This window comes from Chrysochloris asiatica, unplaced genomic scaffold (assembly GCF_000296735.1).
Source record: "Chrysochloris asiatica unplaced genomic scaffold, ChrAsi1.0 scaffold00039, whole genome shotgun sequence".
Classification (NCBI taxonomy): Eukaryota; Metazoa; Chordata; class Mammalia; order Afrosoricida; family Chrysochloridae; genus Chrysochloris; species Chrysochloris asiatica.
This window is the reverse complement of record NW_006408557.1, coordinates 10,460,839-10,480,628: the sequence shown is the minus strand read 5'-3', so window position 1 is coordinate 10,480,628 and position 19,790 is coordinate 10,460,839. Positions and strand designations below refer to the sequence as shown.

At 41.7% G+C, this 19,790-nt stretch overlaps 1 protein-coding gene across 1 annotated transcript in view; it reads left to right on the top strand.

Moving 5' to 3' along the window:
• Nucleotides 1-6,142: 6,142 nt before the first annotated feature.
• LOC102837429 (ribosomal biogenesis protein LAS1L-like) overlaps nt 6,143-19,790 on the top strand; it is an 18,340-nt gene continuing 4,692 nt past the window's right edge. The window contains exons 1-3 of the mRNA XM_006860748.1: nt 6,143-6,148; nt 6,379-6,418; nt 9,160-9,199. Coding sequence (XP_006860810.1) covers nt 6,143-6,148; nt 6,379-6,418; nt 9,160-9,199 — 86 coding nt within the window. The remainder of the gene's footprint in view (nt 6,149-6,378; nt 6,419-9,159; nt 9,200-19,790) is intronic.

The following is a 19,790-nucleotide window of genomic DNA, read 5'->3' as shown; positions in this document are numbered from 1 at the left end:
TTTTTTTTTTTTTTTTTTTTTGCAGTTTATTTCAGCTTATCTTCTCATCTTTCATAATATTAGGGAAATTTTCTTCCAGCAGTTCTCCAACTATCTGTTCTGTGCTTTTCTTTGTCTCTTTGTATTTTAGAATTCCAGTCACCTGTAAGTTATTCCCCTTCTTGTTGTCCCATGAATCTTAGACTTTCTTCAGGTTTTTTTCCTTCTTTATTTCTGATTGTTCTTCTAGTTTGCTACTTTTGAGAGATTTGTCATCACGTTCACTAATTCTGCCTTCCATTGATTCAGATCTGCTTCTTTACCCTTTCAGTGTATTGTCCATTTCTGATATCTTAGTATTCATCTTCTGTATTTCTGTCTGCAGGTTGTATTGTCTCCAATCATTTATGTATTTTATTTGATTGGTCCTATAGTACTTTTCTGAATTCTTCTTTGTTTTCCTCAACCTTTCTGTCAGTCATTTGCAGTACCTAAATATCATTTCCTGAATTCTTTTTCAGGTATTTCCAATGTCATTTTTTTTTCCCTCAAAAACTTTTCCTAGCTCTGCTTCTTAGTCATTTATTTGAGCTACTCTGTCTTGGTTCTTCATGTGAACAGAAATTGTCTGCTCCTTTTGAGACATTGTGGTGGTGTTGTGTTTGTATTCAATTAATGAATGTATGTTGGTATATTATACTTAGGCACTCACCAGCTGCCTCCTGAAAGGTGTGAACAGAAGATGAGCTTGAGTACTGTTCATACAGTTCAGTTTAGGTTGGATATAGCTGATGTTGATTGTTTTCGTTAGCCTGGTGTATAGCAGCTGGCATTGGTTTTTACCCAACTAATGGGATTGTAGAGGGTAAGGCCATGACTGAGCTGTCTGGCTGCAGTTGCTGTCTCGTGTCAGGTGAAACAAGAAGGGAAAACACCCAAAAGAGAATGAAAACAAACAAGCAAACCTGCAAACAACCACAAAAAAAGAAAATAGTAGCAATGATAAAACTGGCCATGGTTTTCTCTCCAACAATAAGTGGCATACCTCTGCACCACCTACTGGCACCTGAGTAAGTCCAAGATCGCCGCACTGCACCTGCCCAGCCTACATAGATCACTAGTCTTTCTTTCGTTTTTCTCTACCCCACGCATCCATTCACCTGCTTTTCCTAGTGAGAGCTAGTCCAGGCTGGCTCAGGCCAACTTTGCAAACTTGGAGCAGGACCCACACAAGTGGGGTTATTGCAGATAGCTTCTTGCTTCTTCAATGGGACTTACCACCTTGCCATTCACCACCATGTTGCTCCAACCACTGGGAGAGCAGGAGCTTCCTTGGGGGTATATGCAGGTGGAGGCTGGCCTCACCTCTGCCTGACAGAGGAGTGTGGGGGAAAAAGAAAAAAAAAATTGCACTTTTGTCTCTATAAGTCACAGGTGGGTTTCTGCAATGCGAATATGTTTTCTTATCTCTGAAGCTGCTCACAAATGTGCAAGATGGCTGGGTCAGGTCTGGTCAGCCACCACAGCTCAAAGGTCGCTTCTTTTTTTGCCATGTCTGCTCAGCTCTTTCTCCTAGTAAGTATTCATCCCACCTCTCTATCCCTTCATCTGAAGCTCAGAGTTCTAAGACTATCTTCTGTATCTCTCTCACTTTGTTTTCTGTATCTTTGTTGTAGAGGTTCCATACAGCCTTTTTCTGCCTAGTCTACCATTCTCCCCTGCCTCCCACAATCTAATTTTAAGGCATTTTAATCCATCTAATATATATCATTCGGGGATGTAGCTCAGTGGTAGCATGCATGCTTTGCATGTATGAGGCCCCGGGTTCATTCCCCGGCATCTCCACTTCTATCTGGAGTGCTGGTGTGCCGCTATGGGCAATTGCATTAGACTGCAAAGTCATTTGAACTGCAAGGTCGTTCAAGCTCACCAGCTGCTCCTCAGAAACCCTATACATGTTTGCTATGGGTCGGAATCAACTCAATGGCACTTAACATCAGCAACAATATTTATCAGTCAGTCTCTGTTCTCTTGAGCATTTAACCATTGCACCACTATAGACTTGCTTATTCTGGATATTTGCATAAATGGAACCATACAAAAAAGTCTTATGTGACTAGTTTTTCTCACATTTTTAAGGTTCATCTGTGTTGTAGAACATATCAGTACTTCCTTCCTTTTTATTGTCAAATAATATTCCATTGTATAGATGTGCCAACTTTTATTTATTCACTCATCAGTTGATGGACATTTGGTTCTGTTTCTACTTTTTGGCTTCTATGAATAATGCTTTGATTAACATTCATAGGCTGTTTTGCCATTTTTAGATATGAATTCTGCCTTGTAAAATTAATAGCCTAAACATGACTAAGATGCAACTGGACACCAAGATCTGTTCAATTTAGCCATAGATTCAGAAAATTACATTACAGTTGTGGAGGGGAAAGAAAGTTGCCGCAAAAGTGTTTTTATGATTATTTCACCTGCCTGCTTAACCCCAGCATGTGCTCTCTCCTTCTCCATCCCCTTTGGTCCAGCTGTCCTTGCTTTCTGTTTTAAAACCAAAATCGATAGGCAAAATCAACAGCCAAAAAGAGGCAAACCAACCCCAGAGCCAGGCCAAGTAGGACACAGCCACTGCTACTGGGCTGGAAATACAGAAAGCTGTTCTTGGGCCATTTGGAGATGCTAATTAGGCTGGCCAATTTCTACTGGTGTTGAGTTGCCAGTGTTGAGTGCGTAGGCTTTACCCCATCCACTGCCTGCACCTGTTCCCTCCTCAGAGCCATTCCAAGGGATCTGAATAACCAGTCAGCTCTCTGATCTCTGCTCTGTCCGCCTTCCTGCTGGTAGAATATTTAGCACTCGCCTAAAGCTGGAACCCTGGTCCAGCATTTCTATCCCTCATCTGTGCCAGCTTTCAAAACCATTCTCTTCCCTAATTATCTCGAGCCAGTTAATCATTTCCCAAGGATCCAAGGAGAGGCAGTCACTTTTCTTGTCTGACCCTGCCTAACATTCTCCCTGGTGGCAGTCCTGGACGGCAGCCTTTCCTTAGCTGTCCCAGTGATTAGGGAGAAAACATGCCACAGAGAGACCCACTAACACTTGGAAACCTCTGCAGGCAGAATTGTGTAGATCACACAACTCTAAACCAGTACTAGTGTGCCCTGTGTTTTCTTTAATTCCTTGTTAACATCAAGAATGTCAAAGAAGTCACATCTTCCTCAGAAAGGGGTTTCTGGATTCTCCAGGCTCAAGCTTGGTTTCTGAGCCACTGGTTTGACTCTTTGGTATCTGAGTTGAATTATTTAGCATTCTCCCTGTGTTAGTCTCACTGGGCTAATATTAGCTGTGAGTGGGCCAACTCCTGATTCTCAGCACCACTACTGGTTAAAATACCTTTAAATTTAAGATATATACTGACACTGTAACCCAGTGTTCCTCAACCTTTTCTTCATTATCCGTGCAACAGGAACTTCTTAAGGTATTTTTATTTCCTAATAAAATATTTTAGGTGTTTTATTTTCCTCCCCTTAAGAACCCCAAGAGTCCTGGTGTGGCACTGTGGGCTAATGCACTGGACTGCAAAGTCGGTTTGAACTACAAGGTCAACGGTTCAAGCTCACCAGCCACTCCTTGGAAACCCTACACAGGGTCGTTATGGGTCAGAACCGGCTAAATGGCACCTAGCAACAACACAGAGCAGCGATATACTGTGTATCTGTTCATTTGCCATACTTACATGTGAGCTTTAGACATATAAAGAATAAGATATTTTTGTTCCCCAAAAGCCAGTGTCACTCATATAGTCCCTGTTAGAACATGCTATACCTCCTCCACCAAAGCTTCACAAAGCAAGGTTCTCATTTGTTTGGTTCCCTGCTGTAAGCCTAGAGAGTACCACAGGACCTGGTACACCTCATCAGCTGTTAAAAGAATGAAATAATTGTTTGTCCCTTTCCTCAGGATCATAAACCTCATATCATCTTTCCATCCCTCATCTTCCAAGCACAGTTCTCTCTTCTGGTACCTGCTAACACTGCCCAGCATGATGCCTCATGGGGGAGGTTGGGAGAGGTGGGTGGTTATCAGAAGCTGACAACTACTCCCCTGTTCCAATTCCTGGGGCCTGCCTTTTGATAGCATTGCATGTGTATCAAGGGCAAGTAACATTTGAACACCATGGAATAATTAAGGCAACCCCCAACTGCCATTGCCTTTGCATCTCCTTAACTCAAGCATGGATTCACAGTTACTGAGACAATCTCTTTGGTCCAACACACCACACCAGGCTACGTCTGGGGATGCACTGGGGAGAAGAGCAAACCCATCCTCATCAGCAATTACAAACAAGTCCTCCATTGTTAGCACCACCATCTGTTTTCTTGGTTTCTATCAATCAGGTGCCTGTATGCACAGCATAACGAGAGCTGAGAGGACTGCAGGGGAGTGAGATCAAGAAGCTCCTTCATAAAGAGACTCTGTGCTCACATTGGAGAGGGCCAGTAGCACATGCCCTAGGAAAGTTAAACTTCCCCAACTGGAGGAAGAGCCATCCAAAGCTACTTGATGCATGCTGCCTCGCATGAAAAGAAATGAGGCTCCCCAGTCCATTGTCAGGGAGGGTAAAAAATCTGGATAATTACACTGTCCAGAGGATCCATTTTAGCTTATAACCACCAATCAGCACCAGCCCAGAACTTCTTGTGCTTATTGAGTACAACCATTGTGCACAGAAAAAACATTAACAGTGGTTCGAAAGCAAACCAAGAAAGCTAGGGGATGCTAGTGGATCATCTGTGGTCAATTATTTATATTGAAATTTCTAACCCCAAGTATTGGGTGGGGGTAGATTTTTCATTAATAGTGTGAAAAAAATATAGCTTCAAAGAAGTCCCCATTTCTTCCAGAAAGCCTCTGCCTCAAGCATCTGAAAGTGTCCCCGGTTATAGTACCAACTTTGTAGCAGACGGCATCAGAGAAAATCCATGTTTACAGCTGTTGTCCCACAGACAGTGGTCCAAGTCACTGATAAAAAGTCCTTTGTCTTTAAAAAAAAAAAGAGAGAGCTAAAATGAATAGAGAGAAATACTGTTAACTAATGGTACATGAAGGGGATTGTAATCAGTGTAATGAAACAAAGTATATGATTTGTTGGATGTAAAATTGATGATCTGCCCTGTAAACTTTCACTCAAGTCACAATAAAAACTTAAAAAAAAAAAGTCCTTTGTCCAGATCTGATGGTGGTCAGGTGACACTGAGATCAAGGTGGTTGTGGGGTATAGAATTCCACATATATGAAATATCTAGAAAAGGCAAGTGCATAGGTACCAAAGTAGATTTGTTGTTATCAGGGGTGGACGGAAGGGGAGCTCACTGTTTAAGGGACCCTGAGCTTCTTTTAAAGGTGATGGAAAATTTGGAAACAGCGGCCATGGTTGCACAGCATGGTGAACATAATGGCACTGAATGGTACATATGAAGAATGTGGAAATGGCAACTATCTGGTCATATATATACACATTGAATGTGTGTGTATATATATATATATATGTATATATATATATATATATATATATACACACACACACACATATATATGGAATCCTGGTGTGGCGCTGTGGGTTAATGAATGCTCCAGACTGCAAAGCCGTTGGAACTGCAAATCTATATATATTTATTTGTTGCTGTTGTTAAGTGCCATCGAGTCGATTCCAACCCATAGCGACCCTGTAAAGGGTTTCCAAGGAGTGGCTGGTGAGCTTGAACTGCAGACCTTGCAGTTCAAACCGACCTTGCAGTCCAATGCATTATACTGCAGCATCACACCACACCAGGGTTCGTTCTCTCTCTCTCTCTCTCTCTCTCTCTCTCTATATATATATATATATATATATATATATATATATATATATCTGCCTCAACGGCACTTAACAACAACAACGTATATATATATATATATATTTTTTTTTTACCATAATCAAAAAATTAAAGAAACTTATGGAAAGTGATGGTGAGGTGCTCTGTTGCCTGAGACCTTGAAAACTCTTATCTTTGACTGTATTTTGGATCTCAGGAAGTTTGGGAGGCCAGGGACCAGATCTAATTGTGTGCACTGCCCAGCATCAACAGGGTTTCTAATGGGATCTGCTTCAAACATGTCGGTAGGTTAATGAGTCTTTCATTTCACAGTTTGAAACGTGGCATAAACTAGCCTTTCGTAACTCCAGGTGGAACTTTAAGTGACTTTTCAGTTGGTAATGATCAGCAAGGCTACAAGAACACTTCGTATCCCAGGAATAAATGTATTATTAGTAGTATTGTATTCATTATCAAGTTGCAACTGTGGGTGTGTCTTGTTTTTATTCATTTCATTTTTGTTCTTTCCCTTCAGATTAAACTGCAGAAAGGTCTCATTACAATATTTGAGAAAGGTAAGATGCTCCTCAGTGGGCTCACCCAGCCACCCTGCTGGGGAGGGGCAGGATGAGTCCACTAGCCTGCATCTTTCCACAGCTAACCCTGTGTGGAATGCCCCTTCTGCGCCTGGCCTTCTGCTTCTGCTGCTCCACACCACCCCTCCCAAAGGGCCCTCCACACTCCTGCCCCTGCATGTCTGCGCTGTCTGGGGAAACCCAGACTCGCCTTTCTTCTGCTCCTAGCATTCTGGGCGGAATCTGACACCAACACCTGCCATCCCGGAAAATGTCTTTGTCACTGGCCCTTTGTGTGCTGGGCTGCAGGGAGCCAATGGGTACCAGGGCCGCCCCTTTTTTTGTTGCCCAAGCCTGAAGGAGCAAGATCTTGAGATGGACCAATAAGACAAGGCACGTGCTGGGCTGGCCTTTGACCGCTGGCCTTAATGGAGGTCTCCAAGGCCTCCGTTTGGGGAGGGCAGATTGCTGAGGGGCCTGCTGAAAGGAACAGCTGGGGGAGGAAGAGCAGACAAAAGCTGGGGGAGCACAGAGGGCAGAGAACCTGGGACTCACTGTGGTTTAGGACCCAGAGAGCAGACTGCCGCACGCACGCATGCCAGGTGTGACCTCCGTGGGCCTCTGCTTCTGCCCTGGGCCTGCTATCCAGGCCTTCCCTGGTGAGTGTTAATGGAGGGCCATCGACAGTGTTGGGGCTGGAGATGCTCCAGAGCTGCAGGCTCTGCTGCCTCAAAGACTTCCTGGTGGAAGTGAGACCAATGACTAGCTGCAGTAGCAATAATATAACTCGAAGGAGAAAGACAATGGATGAGTTGTCATTTATTAAGTGAACTGCCCACAGTGTAAAGCTTGGCACAGATGCGTTCACTTGTATTTATGGAAGTAGGATGTTGGGGTCTACATTTTTTGGTTTATCCAAAATTCCACCCTCCTCCATCATGCAAGGAGTGTAAAGCCCCCAAGCCAGACGAACAGCCTTCACCACCTCAGTGTGATCCCTGACCCAGCTGGCCCCTTTCTTTTGCCTCAGCCATGACTTTGCTCCAGACCGACTATTGTTCCAAACTTGGCCTCCAGCAATCCCCAGGGCAAAGAGGGCTAAGTAGAGCCCAGGTGCTCAGCTGGAAATGGGCAGACAGGGTCCTATAGCATCCCCCACCCCCACTAGTGAGGATTTCTTGAACAAGTATTATTTGCTGGAACCCGGTAGCCATGATTGGCTTCCTCTTCCAACACGCACCACTGCCAATTCTCACTCATAGAGATCCTGTATAGGGTTTCTGAGACTAAATCTTTTAGGGAGCAGACAGCCTCATCTTTCTCCCGAGGAGCGGCTAGCAGTGTTGAACTGCTGACATCATGGTCAGCAGCCTAATGCCTAGCCCACAGCACCACCAGGGTTCCTTTGCTGTACCACAGGAGTGGCGAAATGGGGCTCAGATGTCCTGTGAATAGACACTGAATTTCTGTCACAGCGAAAGGGCCAAGTGGTGGATGTCTATGCAGGTAGTCTGAGAGTGGAATTCTCATGTTCTTAAGGTGGCCTTTCTGTTTTATGACTGACCTCCTCTTTCCTCATTTGCTCCCTCCCCATCAATCACAGGGTCCTGTAGGTGCATCAGGAGCCACTGTACGCTGGGATGTGCCCCAGAAAGCTGGGGACTGGAGGAATACACCAGGCACTGAGGGGCTGGCTCCAGTCCATGGTGGCCTTGGTCCTTGGCCCTGGCAGTCAAGGTCACACTGCATTCAGATGCCCAGGATCCCCCTTGCAGCAGAACCTCAGATGCCACCCAAGCCTGTGGTGGGGTGAAGTTGGCATTGCTCTGGCAATCTGCATCCTGCATAGCTATAGTAACATGTAGGGCCCCTTCTCCCATAGCCCTTTTTGGGTGCTGGGCAGGGGGAGTTAGCATCAAAATAGTTTCCCTTCTAATCCAGAACAAATAAAGGTTCATTCTTTCAGTTGATATCTTTGAACATCACTTTATACCTGTCATTAATTTGCATTTTTTTGTTTCCCTATCCCAGTTCACATTGAAGCAGGGGAACTAGTTTATTATATGAAATCTTATACAATTTGAGGTTTAGGTGTTTCAAAATTGAGTGCCCACTGTGATTAAGTCCATTTCACCTGTGTTATACTAGCACCCACCAGCACCTAAGAGATAGAGAGATGTGATTTAACCGTCCCTTCTTTTCCTGGATGACGGTATTAGCTGCCCTGCTATACTGTCCAAAGCAGCCTGATTTTAAAGACAAAAACAGTGAGCATACTGGCTTTAGGACACATGAGAGAGACTGCCTGTGCAGGTCTAAGCATGTTTGCAAGTATTGATTTAGAGGCTCTTCCTAGAAACAATAAGGAAAGGCCAGAAATGAAAAAGATGCTGTCAGTGAACAAATTCACTCAAATTAATTTCACATGCCAACAGTAATAATAATTTCAAAGACCAAACTCCAGCAGTAAAGCATGTTTTGAGGTTTGTTCCAAGCAAAGGTCATGCAAGGAAGTACTGGTTGTAATACAACAAGGTTTCAAAATACATTACAAGGGGGAAGGTGATGAAATGATCTACTCATTCACAGAACTATCCTTGGGGAGAGCGAGCTGCACTGGCAACAGTGGTTGGGTGTTGCAGCAGGCATTCTTGTATTCCTCTGAGCAGGTTTAGAATAGCCCTTGGGAAGGGGAGAGGTGCAAATACGCAGGTTTTAATTTTATTCCGTTTTCCTTCTAGTGCTAAATAGCTGTATGCTCATCTGGACTCATTCAGACAAGTAATTTAGTCCTGACCTCTAGTCTTAGCTCCTTTGGGGAATAATTGAGTTGTAACTCATTGTGTAACGTATCAATATGTAAATATGTATAGATTCTAGTAACCCTGACAGGGACGCAAGTAGCTTCCTGTAGAGTTTTAGGTGGTTTTTCCATTGATTCTAGTCATGGACTCTCTGTCTCTTTTTTTATTATATCAGATGCCATTTTTATTCATTTTTTTATTTGTGGATTGGACAGTGAGACTGAGTTAATTTTGGGGGGAAAAAAGATGCATAACTTCTTTTATGCCGCAGAAATGCTCAGGAAAAAGGCTAGGTGGAAAGACATTCACTCAGATCAGTCAGCATGCCCAGCCTGGGAAAACCATCAGAACCCCTTCTGAGGGACAGAGCTCCATTTCTGCTCCATGCCACCACTCTCCCCTGAAACCTGTGCCTACAAAAACCTTGGTTGACTTGACCTGGTTTCTCTTTGCTTCCTTTGCAGGGACATTGGCCACCAGCATGAGAGCCATGCTTGCAGTGTCTCTTGAAGCAAAGACAGTTGAGATGTCTCCATCCCTGCCCCATGTCCCCAAACTCAGAGACCCTGGGAAACCTCATCACTCTGCTAGTGCCCTCAGCAAGTCTTCCCACTAATTGACTTCTGCAGTTCAAGGAGAAGCCCGCCGGAATGTTGCCACTAGGATTCTCAAGCTTTACCATGTTTTCCTGAATTGAAACCTCATGAGCCTTAGGCTTCCAAAGAAAAAAAAGACACTGGCAACCAGAAACAGGTCCCACTTATGTGGGCAATGACTGGCTGCTGCAGGAGGAGCCCAGGAAAAGATTCTTGGGTGGTGTTGATGGGCCAGAGGGGCAGTTGGTTCCTGTTCCCAAGTGGTTTCCTCTCATTTCTGAGCCCACACATGATTTACAGAGGGGCTGGCAAAATAACTTTTAACCAAACTGTGGCATTTTCTCTGCCTTGAGTTTTCTAGTTTTTCTTCTATTAGGATTTATAGTTTACTCAAAATTTTCATCATCATGGAAATTGGCTTTCCCTAGGGTCTTTTGCCCAGGAGAAGTTTTACCTCAATTTTTGGGTGTTTTTTTTTTTTTTTTTAACCTGGTGCATGATACCCACTAACTGGGAAGAGGTTCTCTCAACCACCCAACAGCCTATCAGTCCATGACTAAGATGTTCATACCACAGAATACTCAGATGTTTCTAGAAACGCAGGGCCCTGTTCCTGTTCCCACATAAGCTCCTGTCACACAGAAAACCTTATACAGCTAAATCCAGTGTCACCAATACAACAGGCCTGTGCCAATGGGGGAACCTCACCATTTCAAATTGCCTCCTAAATTTTACCCTGGAATAGTGCTCGCCAGCCTGTTGCTCAGAGTAAACCAAGACAGGGGCCTTAGAATTTTGTCTTATCACACCAAGAGTTATAAGGTAACAGATTTCAAGGAAAGGAATTGATACTTACTTTATACCCATCTAAGGAGCTCTGACAGTGCTGCTAACTGAAAGGTCAGCAGTTCAAACCCACCAGCTGCTCCATGGGAGAAATATGAAGCTGCCTGCTCCCATAGAGTTTTACGGTCTCAGAAACCAAAGGAGCAGTTCTACTCGATTCTACAGGGTCATTATGAATTGGAACCAACTTGATGGCAGTAAGTGGATTTTGTACTCATTTTGGCTCCAAGGAAGGCACTATTGAGCTAGTTTGTTTTGAAAAAACAAAAACAAAAACCAACCTTTTGTCCAGGGCTGCCTGCCCAGTAGTAGGAAACCATGCAGCAGGGGAGAGGCCTGTCGTGCACAGACCCCCACTTCTCTCCCCAGGTACTGCCCCACCATCACAAGTAGAATCTCCAAAGTTCACCAGTCTGTCATGTACCACATGGTCTTTACTTTTCAGATTGGTTCAAAGTGCTTGGGTCCAGAAAAGGCCCCTTTCCGTCTTTCTGAAACTCACAGCCTCAGAGCAGCAAGGGACACACAGCCACCAAGGCCAGCAAGACAGTCCCTAGGCCCTCTGCCATCTTGTTACCATCACCTGCTCACCTCCCTAGAGTGGCCATTCTGGAGTCGACAGTTGTGTCAACACTGAGTTGGTTTAGCGCGTATCTGACGTTTGTGGGAGAAATTGGCAGATTCTTGAAACACATGAGAAAGGATTGAGAATGTTTCATATCAAAGGTAGACCTTCCGATCCCAATGAGAATTCTTTTTCTGGCTTATCCGGGGTTACATGTAGAGTTTGAGGCCCAAGCCCCCTAGACTAAAGTGACTTTAGTCACTTGGGTTGTTTGGTGAGTGGGCCCAACATGCTCACTTATTGGGGACTTCATGGCACCACGAAGCAAACTGGAAGTCAGGGTATTTCCCATGGTCGGAAAATTCCCACCTCCCATCTTCCCCTACCCCGTTAATGGTTTGGTCAGCCTGGATTTGCCCACAGAGCTCTGACTTCAACCTGTCATTGAGCTACATCATTCCTATTTACTAGAAGCCCAGCCTCTTTCACACGCCTGTGTGTTCCTTGGAGAACATTTTAGCTTCAGCTCTAGGACCCTTGTTGCATGAGTACGTATGCAGAACTTTCAGCCTTAGTGGAAGGTAAGTGTCCAGATTTAGAAGTGTTTAACTCCCTGGACTTCTGCTCCATGATTTCACTTTACCTCCACAAACCAGTGCTCCTGACCTTGGAGTGAGAATTCAGGTTGTCAGTAGTGAATACATGGACCCTCTTATAATCGCTAATGATTTTGGCAAACTGTGACCCCAAGGTGCAGTCAGCAGCTCTGTGATGGGCTTGTTTCTGGACCACCATTCTCAGTCACTGCTTTGGGGTGGACATATGGAAATGGGAGCCATCATGTTTGCTTATGGTCACGTGGGCTTGTATCATTTAGTTTATGTGAGGTGGAAAACTGAAACAATCAAGATTTTTTTTTTTTTTTTGCTCTTATAAAAGCAAATATTGTGCTTTTTAAAATGTCTTTCAGCAAAATTGTGGAGGATCACTCACCTAATGGAGACTTGTCTTGATCCACAGCACTGATGCATCACATTAACAGATCAGCCACCTGCAAACAAAATCATTCCTAATTGACTCAAAATATGGTAAAGACTTGCTGGCTCCCAGAAAGGCTGGACCAAGCCCTCACTGCCCTGCATACTGATTTCTGTCTAGAGCAGAGCTGATGTTCTGTAGTCTAGTTGAGATAGGTTTTTGTACTTTAAAATAGTAATGCCACAAAATGAAGACTTCCTTTTAAGTAGTAAAATCACAAGTAGACAGGAGCAAGGGAATTTAGTCTAGTGAAGTGGGTGTCACAAGTGTCTTGAATTATATGCAGTTAAGACTGCAGTTCCTAAAAGCCACAAGATAAGGAGAGGGTTTTTGAGACTTGAATTTACTATCTGGGTTGACTAATTGAACCCTTTAGCCTTATAAAATAAAGAGAGCTTTTAGATCCACAGAGCAATGCAAATCATGTCTTCCTCAGGTGTTAAACCTGCTCTTTATTCACTGCTGTACAGTACAACTTGTGTAAGGCAGAAAACTGTCAGAGAAGGAAAACAACACGTTCCACTCAATCGCATGATAGAAAAGTGATAAAACTGCCCTGTCAAACTAGAGAGACCCAGAAAAAACAAGGCAGTTCCTCAAGTTCTGACTGTCATAGGTTCCACTGTATTTGTATCATGTGGGGGTTGCAGAACACTTAAAAATTTACTGTGATATCTGTAATGGTGTTACATTTGTATCTACTGAAGGGGAATGTGTGCATCTAAAGGGAAATTCAAAATCAAACAGCCATCATTTAATTGCACTCAGTATCTATGTCTGACATACACAATAAGTGAATGTTTTATTTTCTGGCCTACAATGGTATGTGTAAATAAGGACAAAATTTGATAAATATGGTCAATTAAGTTATAGTGTGTCATGTGATTTTTATTTTGCTCTCTTGTTATGTAATTTTCCTTAGGCTCCACATTTAGATTTATGCTTAGGTTGTATAGACTTTCATGTATAAATCACATTTGCCAGCGTGTGTGTCAGCCAGGATAACACTGTAGCAAAGCTATGCCAGCAGACAAGCACACAGAACCTGGATGACCACCACTTGACTCTCCAGCTAACCCTTGTCCTGTCTTTAATGCTGATTTACAGTGATGATTTAATAAAGTGGAAATAGCACTTCTGTGTTATGCTGTATGTTGTCTTTGATTTTATTCTAGTTTAGAAGTTTTCCCTGGGGAATCTAATAAAAAGTGGTTTACATTTTAGTGGTGAAGTTGGTCAAAAGCATTTTTCTAAGCAAAATCTTAAAACTGTATCCAAAGTGGTAGCCAATACCAGTCCAGAAAAAGTTAGAAATGTATTTGTCTAAAATCGACCTCTCAGTTGATAACATGGAGTGAACAGGTCCAGTCACCAGAGGACTTGAACTCAGGCATATTTGTCCACATGGACTTTAAGTTCATCTACCTGCTGCTGCCATTTGTTTCAGGATCCACAGTGAGCTGTGCAGACAGTGTTTCCAGCATGTTCCCAAAGGCTCTAAAGCAAGGGGCCCATCTGGAGGGTGTCTCTTCTTGAATCAGGGTTAGAGAGGTGTGCCAGTGACCTTCAGTTGATATTGCTGGTGACTTGGCCTTGGGACTAGTGGCCATCAACTTTTGCAGCAAATGTCTACAGAAGGCCTCTGCAATGGAATCTGCTCCCATAGACAGCTCTCTGTGTCTCTGAGCACACTATAACTCGGGTCTCAAAAACAACAAGACAGAACTCTATAGTATCTAGTTGCACGTCCCCCTGCCCACCTACCCATTTTGGTTGGCACTGACAATTACTGGCAGAAATTGCTGTGTGTTAGGAAGCAGGCATTTTGATTAGAGGCTGCAATCACAGCAAACAGTCTACGAGAGGGATGTTGATAGCAACAAGGCAGATCTCTGTAGGAAGAAGTAACCATTCTTCCCCACTGGTTATAAATGACTGCCAGGCTGCTGTGATGGCTACAGAAGGTGACCTGTTGTGGAATCTACTCCCATAGCACTCGACCTACCTCCCTGCACATCCTGTAATTCAGACCTCTGAAACCAACAGCACATACCTCTTTGGGGATGTGTTCAGGTCTATCTGCTCTCCCTTCTCACCAATGCTGAGGACCACTGACTGATGTTGCTCTCTGTTAGGAAATAGATTGAGTGGAGGCTTTACCAACAGTCAACATACTTTGTGGGATTGGAGACCACTCTGATAATAACAAGACAGATGTTCTTGAGGGTCCATTGCGGTCTGTCTGTGCCTTCTTCCCATCATCATTAAGGATTGCTGACTGAGGCAGCTGTGTACTATGTATGAGCCAGGCATTGAGGTAGAGCTCTACATACTACTAGCAGGGGGTAGCCAAGAGTGAGTGTCTGATAGCAACAAGGCAGACAGACCTTGCTGGCATCTTTTTGGGGTAGTACAGCCCTACCATACCTGGTAACTCTTGACTGCTGGTTGATACTAACTCCTATAGAAAGTTTCCTGCAGATAGGTCACCTAAGTAGAGACTGCTCCCCTAAAAAACAACAGGGCCAGTGAGTTCTAAAACCAACAAGACAGATCTCTTGGAGATTCTTCTGGGAAATGCCAGTCCCTCCTCTTGAAACATAAGAAAATCAGTCTGTACTTCATCTGAATTCCAGCTCACATGTAAGCAGCCTCCACAGAGCAGGGAAAGAAGCATCTGGCAAAACCAGACGGCATCACCCAGCCCCAAAAGTATGGTTTTTCTGACTGACAATGTGGCTACAGAACTGAAAGGAAGAAATTAACCACAGAGAGGAGTGTGATCCCTGGTAGATTAGTGTGTGATCGCTCACCTGTGTGGCAGTGCCCACTGCTGAACAAATTTACCACAGTAGGTTCTTTGATGTATCTGGGAGACATTTAAAGTTAAAAACTGAGATCAGGAACTTTGTAATTTTAATGAAGTCAGCAGGGAGAAAGAGCTATCACTGTGAGGGAGAGGATGTAGTAAGCAAACTCAAAGGTTCTCCCTACCTAAAAGTATTTTTTCAGAAAGCAATGCAGACAATAACACCAAAAACAGGTAAGAACTAAGAAAAATAATACCCATCTAGTTCCAGTGACCCCCCCCCAAAAAAATCACAACACGCATAAATAAAATAGAACTGATTCCCCATCTAAATGAAAGACAAAGGGCGTGAAAGTTCATTTATGGAAGAATATAATGTAATATTAAACACGATTAAAGGATGAAGGGAGAGCACAGACAAAGATCTCAAAGAAATGAGGAAATGGCTGCATAAACAAAATGAGGAGCTAAAAATGAGATAAAAAGAAACCAAATAGAAGTATAGAAATTGACAGGGGCAATAACTGAAATGAGAAACAACACAATGCAAGAATTCAACAACAAATTTAATCAAGCAGAAGAAAAAAAGCATCAAATTAGAAGACAAAATAGTCAAAATGAAAGAGGCTGAAGAGCAACAATAATGTAGGCTCAAGAAGATTGAACACAATTTAATCTAATTAGCAACACTGAGTCCTAATATACTCATGGAAGTTTTAGGAGCTCAAACTGAGAACATGATAGAATATTTGAGCAAAGAGTGACAGAAAATTTTCCCATCTAATGAACACAAATGTGTGAATTCAAGAAGCTCATAAAACTATGATAAAGTCAAAGAGACATACCAAGACATACCATAGTCACCGTCTTAAAAAGTGAGGCTAAAGAGAGAATCCTGAAAGCAGTGAGGAAGTCTCAAACAGTTACAGACAAGGATCCGTGATAAGATTATTAAGTGCTGATTTCTCCTCAGAAACACTGAAGGCCAGAAAGCAGCGGAATATGCTTATAGTGCTGAACGAAGAAACAAATTTAAAAAAAAAAAAATCTGTCAACAATTCCATCCCAGTGAAACTGCCCTTCAAGGATGAAGATGAAATTAAAGCATTCCTGACTAACAGAATCTGAGAGAGTTTACATCCACCAGAAAATACTAATGGAAGTTTTGCTGGTAGACAAGAACATATACTAGAAATTAATGCAGTGTTGTACATAAAAAGAAAGACCTTTAGTAAAAGTAATTGCAAGTATAAAGATAAGTGATAAGGTTTCCATGCTTGATAATTCTAATTGTTTTGTCCTTAATGTTTTTTAATGACAACTGTATAAAAATCAAGTATAAAATCATGTTACAGGACACACAAAACATTAAGATGTAATTAATGATAACAACAAACTAGGGGAGTGGTGTAAGTATAGAATTTCTTGCATGTTACTGAAGTTAAGTTGCTACTCACATACACTAGAATGTTATACATGTTGTTGTTAAATGTTGTTGAGATGTTTCTGACTCATAGAGACCTCTATCAGCTTTCCAAGATGTGGCTGGTGGGTTTGAATTACTAACCTGTCTGTTAACAATCCAGTGTTTATCCTACAGTGCCTTACCAGGACTCCAAGCTATTATATGTAATATTCATGGTAATCATTAAGAAGGTATTTTTTTTTTTTAAATACATAAAAGGAACGGAGAAGGGAACCAAATGTTTTATTATAATAATCCAACAAAATACAAAAATAAGCATAGCACAGAAAAGAAGTCAAATAAGGCTTAAGACACACAAAAAAACAAATAACAAAATACCAGAAGTAACTTATTTATAATTTCAGTGAATATAAATGGACTAAATGTTCTAATCAAAAGGCTGAGAGTGGCAAAAAGGAATGAAAGCATCAGCAGCAAAAAACATGGTTCAACTATACAAGGTGGCTTTAAAAAGTTTGTGGAAAGAATTCCATTATCTTTTAATTCTATTTTTTCATGAACTTTTTGAAGCCCCCTCATATGTTATTTACAAGAGACACACCTTAGACTCAAGGGCATGAATAGGTGAAAAGTGAAGGAATCAAAAACTTATTACATGCAAATGATAATCAAAAGTGTTGGAGTGGCAATTTTAATATCAGACAAAGTAGACTTTAAAACAAAACCAGAAGAGATAAAGATGGATATTATAGACTGATTCATCAAGTAGATTTGACAATCATAAATATGAACCCAACATGAAGATTTGACAATCATAAATATGAACCCAACATGAAGATTTGACAATCATAAATATGAACCCAACATGGAGAGAAATAGATAACACTATAATAATGATTGGAGACTTCAGTACAACACTTTAAATACTGAACAAAAAATCTAAAAGAAGATGAACACGTAAACTAAAAAGAGGATCTGAATAGCATTAGAAAGTTACTAAACTTAACAGACACATTTAGAACACTTCACCCAATAATAACAAAATATGCAGTCTTCTCCAATGAGCAGGACATGAATCAGTCCCCAAACTCAAAAAGCACATTTCAGAACATTGAAATTATACAAAGTGCTTTTACTGGTCACCAGGGAGTGAAACTAGAAATCATTAACAAAACAAACAAACAAATTATATATATATATATATATATATATATATATATATTTGTGTGTGTGTATATATATATATATACACACAAACTAAAGGAGTTCTGGTAGCGTAGTGGTTACGAATCGGGCTGCGAACTGCAAGGTCAGCAGTTCGAAACTACCAGCTGTTACGCGGGAGAAAGATGAGGCATTCTGCTCCCATAAAGATTTACAGCCTCAGAAACCCAGTACAGGGTCACCATGAGTCGGAACCGACTCGACGGCACTTAACAACAACAAAATATAAAATAAATATATGAAAATTGAATAATACATTATTACCAATGTGTCAAGGAAGAAATCAAATGAAATCACAAATTTCTTAGTGTTAAAGAAAATGCAAACAACTTATGGATGCATTAAAGGCAGTACTCAAAGGAAAATTTACAGCAAGAAATACCCACATGGAGTATAGCCACAAATATATATGTGGTTGTCACTAAGTGCTATCGAGTCAGTTCCAATTCCTAAAGACCCTGTATAGGGTTTGCAAGGCATGATTAGTGGGTTTGAACAGCCAACCTGGCAGTTCAAACAGACCTTGTCCAATGTTTGTTCTACATCTCCACACCAGGACTCCACGAATATATATAGATTTGACAAAATAATAATTATATATGTTCATTTACCTTTGAGTCCTGGTGTGGCACCATGGGCTAATGCGTCAGACTGCAAAGTCGTTTGAACTGCAAGGATGTATAACATTGTCTTTGTGGACTATGTTATGCCAATTGACCATGGTGTCCTCTGAGATGATATAGACCAATTCTTTTTGATACAGTGACTCTATGTATTTCTTCCATCTTGTTTTGATGTTTCCTGTGTTATTCCACATTTTGCCCATGTTGTTGTTGTTGTTAAGTGCCAATGAGTTGATTCCAACCCATAGCAGCCTTGTATAGGGTTTCCAAGGAGCAGCTGGTGAGCTCGAACTGCCGACCTTGTAGTTCAAATGGCTTTGCAGTCTGGCACATTAATCCACAGCACTACACCAGGACTCCATTAAGTCCATCAATTTTATTTACTCAGTTAGTTTCTAATTGTTGGAGATGCTGTGTTAATGTGTTAATTTGGGTTCTTTCTTCTTTTTGGATGTGTGCATTTATCACAATATATTGTCGCTTTCACCATGTCCCAAAGATTTTGGTATGCTGTGTTTTAGTTCTCATTTGTTTCTAAGAAATTTGTGAGTTCATGTTTCATTTCTTCTACTACCCAGTCGCTTTTCTGAAGTGTGTTATTCAGTTTCCATGGATTCAACTTTAATTCCTTGGGCTTCCCTATTATTGATTTCTAGTTTTGTAGCACTGTGGTCTGAAAAGATGCTTTGTAGTATTTTGATGTTTGTAAATTTATGGAAGCTTGTTTTGTGGCCTAACACATGGTAAATTCTGGAGAATGTTCCATGTGCACTGGCAAAAAATGTGTATTGTGCTGTTGTTGGGTTGAATGCTCTATACACATCTATGAGGTCAAGTTAGTTGATTGTGCTGTTTAGTTCCTCTGTATCTTTGTCGAGTTTCTTTCTGATTGTTCTATCCCTTTTCGAAAGTGGTGTATTAAAATCTCCCACTATAATCGTAGATTTGTCTATTTCTTTCTTCAATTCTAGTAGGGTTTCCTTCATATATCTTGGTGCTTTTTCATTGGGAGCATAGATATTTATTATGGTTATGTCCTCTTGCTCAATTGACCCTTTAATCATGAGATAGTGTCCTTCTTTATCTCTTATGATGGTTTTGGCTTTAAAGTTAATTTATCAGAGATTAGCAATGCCACTCTACTTTGTTTTTAATTGCAATTAGCTTGGTGTTTTTTGTTTTGTTTTGTTTTTTCCATCCTGTGACTATTAGTCTGTTTTTGTCTTTGTGTGTAAGGTGTGTCTCTTGCAGGCAACATATTAAAGAGTCTTGTTTTCTTATCCATTCAGCCACTCTCTGTCTCTTCACTGGTGCATTTAATCCATTGACATTCAGTGTAATTATCTATGTTGTTGTTGTTAAGTGCCATCGAGTCGGTTCCGACCCATAGCGACCCTGTACAGGGTTTCCGAGGCTGTAAATCTTTACGGGAGCAGAACGC